General features: G+C 35.8%; 1 protein-coding gene across 1 annotated transcript; it reads right to left on the minus strand.

Moving 5' to 3' along the window:
- LOC110269492 lies at nucleotides 2,180-4,897 on the minus strand. The gene is made up of 5 exons (XM_021117360.1): nucleotides 4,863-4,897; nucleotides 3,867-4,123; nucleotides 3,683-3,793; nucleotides 3,445-3,571; nucleotides 2,180-2,348 (listed from the first exon to the last, which is right to left on the minus strand). Exons 1-5 carry the CDS (start codon nucleotides 4,895-4,897, stop codon nucleotides 2,219-2,221), a joined length of 660 nt encoding a protein of 219 aa, XP_020973019.1. The 3' UTR covers nucleotides 2,180-2,218.

Below are 7,225 nucleotides of genomic sequence, written 5' to 3' on the forward strand. Positions count from 1 at the left end.
AGCATAATCGTGGCTTTGCTTTAATGCAAGTTCATGTTGAAATAGATTTTGTCGAGTTCTAAAAACAAGGTGCACACGGGTTTGGCTAAAGGCTAAAATATTTCTTCAAATATTTTAGAAAGGTAATTAGATGCACAACTTAACCAAAAGCAGTTCATAAAACTCGGGAGAGAAATCAAATGCTTGTTCAAAAATTCTCAAAGTTCATATTCAAACAAGCGTGTATAGCATTCATAGCAAGGATGAAAGAGGAAGTTAAACTCCTTTTAGAAAGGAAACTCCAAGGTAAAAATTTGCACACAATCTGGTAAGGAAATAAGTGGTGCGTTACAAACAAACCGGTTTCCACTAAACAAGGAAGCTTTTCAAAACTTCATTTAAAATGGCGGATGGCAACTTTAAATTAATTTCGTCAAAATTGGACAATGGTTCTAATCTCAATCAAACAACAGAAAATAAATTCCGTTTAACATTTCTTCAAAGAGAATTCGAAACTTCTTTAAAAGGTTCAAACCAAGACTCCAAAAGGGTTCTTGAAATCACTATCTCAGAAGAACATTCAAGAAGTTTAAGATGTACTGAAAAGGAGTCAAGCCATACAAGAAAGGATCTTAAATCAAAGTAGTTCAAACAAGATTCACTAGGCATGAGTCATCAAACAAGCTTTCAATTAATCCAAAAGAATACAAAAGTCATAGGAAAAGACAACTCAATCATTAGTAATTTCTCAAAGGTAAATCTTTAACTAAAAACTCTTGTAGAGAAAATGAGAGAATAAACAATGCACTAATTTGAAACGAATCAAACTAACTCACATACGGATGAGATTCACAAGAGAGGACAAACCAAGATCAATGGTAATTTTCACAAGATGTAAAAGGTTAGTTAAGAACAGAATCATGTATGACGTTCATAGAGGTGAAAAGCTTAAGAAGGAACAATTCCGTTCATAAGAAGAAAGCTATGAATCCAACATTTTCAAAAGAACAACAATGGCATAACCCATTAGTATGCTAAATCAAACTCAAATCAAAATGAATTAAGTAAAGTTTGTCAAACGAAACCCAACCAGGATAAAAGTGAAAAATTCTTTCTTTCCAAAATTTTGAAAAATACCCAAATACATAATCAAATGAAGTTGTGCAGTGGAACTATAGTAAAATTACTAGAAGGTCAAATTGTAATTTAAGGTAAATGCAGCTCCATAATCCAGTAAAAATACAGGCGGGGTATTAGAAATAAATAGTTGTTAAACTGTATAAGTAATCTCAAAGTTTCATATATAGAAAAGTATATATCAACTCAACAGCGATTCATAAAATCTCAAAATTGGCTGTGATCACTGTCAAGTAAGAGAAAAACTGAATCAACAATTTCTCAAAGAATGGACTCGGAATTCGGAGTTAAAAGGCACAACGCATTAAGACAAGTTCAAAGCTATATCAAGGAATATGGGAATCAGGAAGAACTCAAACAGAAAAAGACAGAGACAACAAGGATTCCAAACAATCATATGCAATTGAGATCAAACAAGAATGCATATGAATAGAGAAATAGAGTGGAAACATCAAATTACTTTTTGAAAGGAGTAGCAAACAAGAACTTCAAGTTAGGACATGAAAGAACAAGTCGACTCGAATGAAATTCAAGACACAACTGAATAGCCTCGAGAAATAGTTTCTAGCGTTCTCAAAACTCGCGATTCGCTTTACCCAAAACTCGTATTTCATCTATGATAACCCATCAGTGCTTTCATATACAAAATCCACTAGTATTAAGCTGGCCAAACTTAATACCAAAAATTATGCAATGCAAGACTAACAGCGTTAAATCAATAGATCGTCATGTGCATAAAGCTCTAATCCTCATCATTCGACAAGACCTAATACATGATAAACACTCAGAGTATGCAATTGAAGCATAGTTAGTCCATTCCTCAGGCTCTACAAGAAGAACTGCTCTGATACCATAATGTAACACCCTAACTACCAAAGCTCACGCTTCCGGCTGCGCAACTCTGATAGCTCGGACATTACGACGACTTTTATACTATTTAATACTAAAATATGAGCCTGTTTAAAACTTTAAACCGCAATATCGCTCCCAAAAATACTTTCATCCGATAACATACATCCATAGATACCATACAACTTACAAAACTCATAAAGAGTACATCCATATATACATACATATATATATACAAATATATTTACAAGCATTAACCAATACAATCCCTATCCCTCTCACAGAATATATCAAGATAAAGGCGAAGGTACAATAAATAATCTACTTCAATACAGAACATATCAATAACTAAATAAACTCTTCGTGACTTCTGCGCCCATATCCTGAAAGGGGAAAAATGTAGGGGGGTGAGAACATCATCCTCGAAAGGGTTCTCAGTAGAGGGTTTTTGGGAATTACTGTAATAGGATACGTGAAGATAACCGCATCAGTGATTAATAACCGTCTTATGCCTCTTTTCAAAAACAACAGTTTCCAATAAAAGTAAAGTCGGAAATCTTTTCGGAAAGAAGAACCGTTCAATTCTCAAAAACTCAAAAGCCTTTCAAAACGGTTTATCTATGCGGAACCAAAATAGCCTTTCATAATTTTTTTTCCAAAACAGAAACACAAAACCGAAATCAACCATCAGTTCATCTCTTTCCAACCACGGCCCTAGGCCCAAACAATCCAACCAACAACCAATTACCACAATCCAACAGAGTCCCAGATGCAAACACAAATAGGAAGATGCAGGCACAAACAAACAGTTATTGCAAGTAGGACAATTAGCAATTAATCACAAAGGCAAGCCAAGTACAATATGCACACCCAAGCAATGTCACATAGATGCATATGATGAATGCCTGTCCCTAGTGGCTGATGATATCATCTGTCGGTTATAGAGCCAACCCGACAAGTCCTGGTAGCTAACCATTGGACTGTCCCTCTGTCGCACATCCCCAACTCGAGTTATACTCATCATAAACTTGATCATAATCATGATCCATATCCATCACCCTCATTGGTGAATATTTACGGGGGCGAGCTCATCCAGGGTATATCAACCGATTTAACTCATTTCTAAAGCTTTAAAGAAACGGCTCAATAACAAATCATTTGTCCAAAACCAAGTCAATTAAAGTAAACCAGGCTGATTTCAAAAGTGCGTTCGGCTTTTCACATTATCAAGATAATTAACTCAATTCAACTCAATTCTCAACGGATCAAACTCAGATTTCAAATCTTTAAAGAATTAACATCAAAACATTATATTTCACAAGCCGCACAACAATTCAGCCAAACAAGCATCCTTAACCATTCGAGACAATCAAATAACACACAAGGCAGATACAATCACCAAATACCAATTGTCTCATATCAGTATCCATATATAATAATTCCAATACATAAAACATAGTTTTTGGAAAGCGCCGCTACCTCAAAACACAAATCCATAATCTAAACGCGTCACAGAATCCTTTCCGCCTCAGCCCGAGATCAGCAATCAAAATCCCGGCAGCCAAAACCTCGGTTCCAAGCCACTTTCGCAACAGTCTCAACAACTCTAATCGCAACATACAACAATCGAAACTCAATCGTATAGCGATTAATGCCACAACCTCAGCGTATCATAACAGAACAGTAACTAAAGGACTTTCAAATCAAAAACGCTTACCGAACCGAAGGAGGAACGGCTGAACCGACACAGCGGCGGTCTCCGAACCGGCTCGGTGGCAGCCCGGCAGCCACCTCAAGCGGCAGCGGCGACAAATTCCAATCACGATGACTGAAACCAACAGGCAGTGACCATAGTAACCTCAAAATTCAAAAAGGACAGAAATCCCAAATAAAACCCTTACCGGCATTGGATCTCGACGGCGGCAGAGGCGTTTTCCGGCGACGGCAGCGGGGTCTAAAGTGGCATAAACGGCCAGAAGCTCCGGTGTGGCTCCGGCAGCCACAACCACTTCTCCGGCAGCCATTCACAACAGGCGACGACCACCGCAGCAGCTGGCTGGACGGCAACAGCTTCTGACGGCAATGGAAGCTCCGGCGGCGTCGCGGGTGGCTTCCCCCTCTCTCTCGTGTCGGGTTCTTCTCAGACGACGGTGGCGTCCTCCATTACTGGTGCCAGGGCACGACGGCAACGCCAGGTTGAGACGGAATGGCGATGGCGAAGGCACGGGTAGCGGCGGCGGCGCAACTTAACTTGCCAAATTTTTTTGAAAAATTTAAAGCTAAAGCACAAAAATATATTTATAGATATTTTACTTTTTTAACTAAAAAATATAATATTTTTACCATATTTGTTGAAATTCTAAGTTAAATATAAATATTAATTTTTGAAATAGAATAAATTTATTTTAAATTTTTTGCACCTAAAAATAATATTCTATCAATATTAAAATTATTTAGATGGATAAGTAATAGTGAATATAGAATTATTTAGGATGGATAGAACTAAGTACATCTTTTTATTGAAAATACGAATTTAAGAATATTATATTTAATTCTCAGTAGTCAACCTCTCATTGAACCATTGTATGTTCAAAATATTTTTGACGAAGTGAAATAATTTTAGGTATATATTTTTTTGTAAAAATTTAATTAATTCAAGATATTTATTGTCGTTGATTAAAAAAGTAAAGTGAAATGACAATTTAATATTTCTATACTTTTAAAACATTATTTATTTATTTTTCTAGCATTATTTATCATCCAATGATCACATTTATATAATTTAATTCAATAAAATTATTTATCATCATTTGATTGAATAAAAATTCTATTTATTTAAAAATTTTAGGATTTTTCAATCTCAAGATCATCCATGTTAAATCATTAAGAAATATAACTGAGAGCGTGGAAGCGTCCCTTCATTCGAGACCATGATTGAGATCAAAGAGCTTGGCTCTTGTGGTTCTTTGATCTTCGTCAACCAAAACCTTCTGTATCCCTGATAGGGGTGAATCACAACTCCACTGTGGGAAAAGAGCTACGGAGGCAAGTTTGATGTGTTGGAGACCAAAATTCTGAAGTCGTTATTTATATTTGAGTGTGACACTCATTAATCCCTAAAACTTAAATAAAATAGTATCTATAGTTTTAATGTCATTTATCCAAATCAAAAATAATAATGACTTATTTAATTTAATATTTATGATAATAAATGAGATCACCATTTTATAAGTCATTTAATGTCAAATTACTTAATTTGCGATTATAATTAATCGGGCCTGCTACACATACAAGAAAAAAGGCCTTACAAGTGATACAAGCCCCCAGCCCACAATCATTCCACACGCGCAGTGAATAACATTGAATGGAGCGTCATTTACACGCGCTCTACCCAAACGGTTGCACTTCGCGTAAATCCCTCCTTAATGGCGCACTCTTCCACTTCTCAAAGCCATTCAAAGAAAACTCAACAGTTCCATTTTCGAGCAACATTCGAAAGCGAAGATATACAACTCGTCGCTCAGATTCGAAAATTTCATCAACACAACATAGAACTCTCGATCGAGAATCTCCAGAAAAAATGAAGTTATAATACTGAAGGTACGTTACATTACTATTTTAGTCATCCTGTATACATTTTACATTTTGAAATCGAAGAACTAGGTTTTACTGTTCTTCTACGTTGTTGTACGTTTTACTGTTCTTCTTGTTCTACGTCTCATTTTACAGTTAATAATGTTCTACTTGTTCTAGGTTTTACTGTTATTCTTGGTTCTATGTTACACTATTCTACGTAGTTCTTCTAGGTATCACTGTTTTTGTTGTTCTAGTTCTACTGGTAACTGATTTTTGGGGGTATATTCCGTAGTTTGGTAGGTGTATATGGAGTAATTTGTTGGGTGTATATGGCATAAATTGTTAGGTGTATATTTCTGAACTGATATATTGTAATAGTCAACAGTTGCAACTGTTCTTATATTTGCTTGTCCATGGGTGTATATTGCTTGACCTTGTAATGTTGCTTGACCTTGTAAATTAATGCATGTTTGAGTGATATCTGACTGATATATATGGGTGTATCTGACTCATATCTATGGGTGTATCTAACTCATATCTATGGGTGTAACTGACTCATATCTATGGGTGTATCTTACTGATGTCTATGGGTGTATTTTTCATTTCAGAAAAAATGGCAGCGAGAAACCAAGCTGGAAAAAATGTAAGAACAATAATTTGTCTTAGATGAAATCAGTTTTATATAATAGAAATATATCTGACTATAATTTTGTTTTTGTTTACAGCAAACCAAAGACCTTAAGTGTGCAACATATCTGTTAAATGAGAAATTCAGAAACATGAGTGAGGAGAAGAAAATGATTGTGAGGGATTTGGGATTCGGTGGCTTGATGCACATCCCGCCACTAAGGGTGAATCACCAACTATTAAGGGAGTTGGCTAACAACTTCAAATTAGGGGAGAACAGACTGGAAACTGGATACGGTTCTTTTAAAATAAGACCAAAAATAATAGGTGATGCGCTTGGCATCAATGCATCAGGTAACTCGCTAAAAATTTTAGGTGTATATTAAGTGATGCTTGGGTGTATTTAAATTGATGCTTGGGTGTATTTGAACTGATTTTCATACTATGTTTTTTTCCTTTTTGTAGGAGATCTATTTTCTCAAAAGGTCAATTATAAGAAACTTTCTGAGGATGATAAAGAAATTTTTAGAAGATTCTAGGGTAAGACCCTCAAAAGTCTTACAGATGAGATGATGGATATTGGCGTTGGTAACGAACAGGATCGCCTAATGTTCAAGAGGATTTTCATCATCTATATACAAATGGCATTCCTTTTACCAACGACAATAAACAAAATCTCACCTGTGCACCTGACCCCAAATTTTGAGATGGACACCATAACAGAGCGAAACTGGGGAGGGCATGCTTTGAGTTTTATCATCAAGGGCATAACTGATTACAAGGAGGAAAATAAAAAGGCAATTGATGGCTGCCTCTTTGCCTTGATGATAATTTACTTTCATCTTTCTAAAAATAAAGACAAAAAAAGGGCAGAAAGACCTCCAAAACCATGGATTGCCAACTGGAGTAAGGAGCAGTTGGTCGAAAGAATGAGGGCGGAAATAGAGGAAAATATGGTAAGCCATCATAATATGTTGGGTGTATTTTATTTACCTGAATGCTGCTAACTAAAATTTTTAATGTTTCAGGGGATTGTAAAAATGGAGGAAACAAGAGA

Source organism: Arachis ipaensis, chromosome B03 (genome assembly GCF_000816755.2).
Source record: "Arachis ipaensis cultivar K30076 chromosome B03, Araip1.1, whole genome shotgun sequence".
In the NCBI taxonomy this organism is placed as follows: domain Eukaryota; kingdom Viridiplantae; phylum Streptophyta; class Magnoliopsida; order Fabales; family Fabaceae; genus Arachis; species Arachis ipaensis.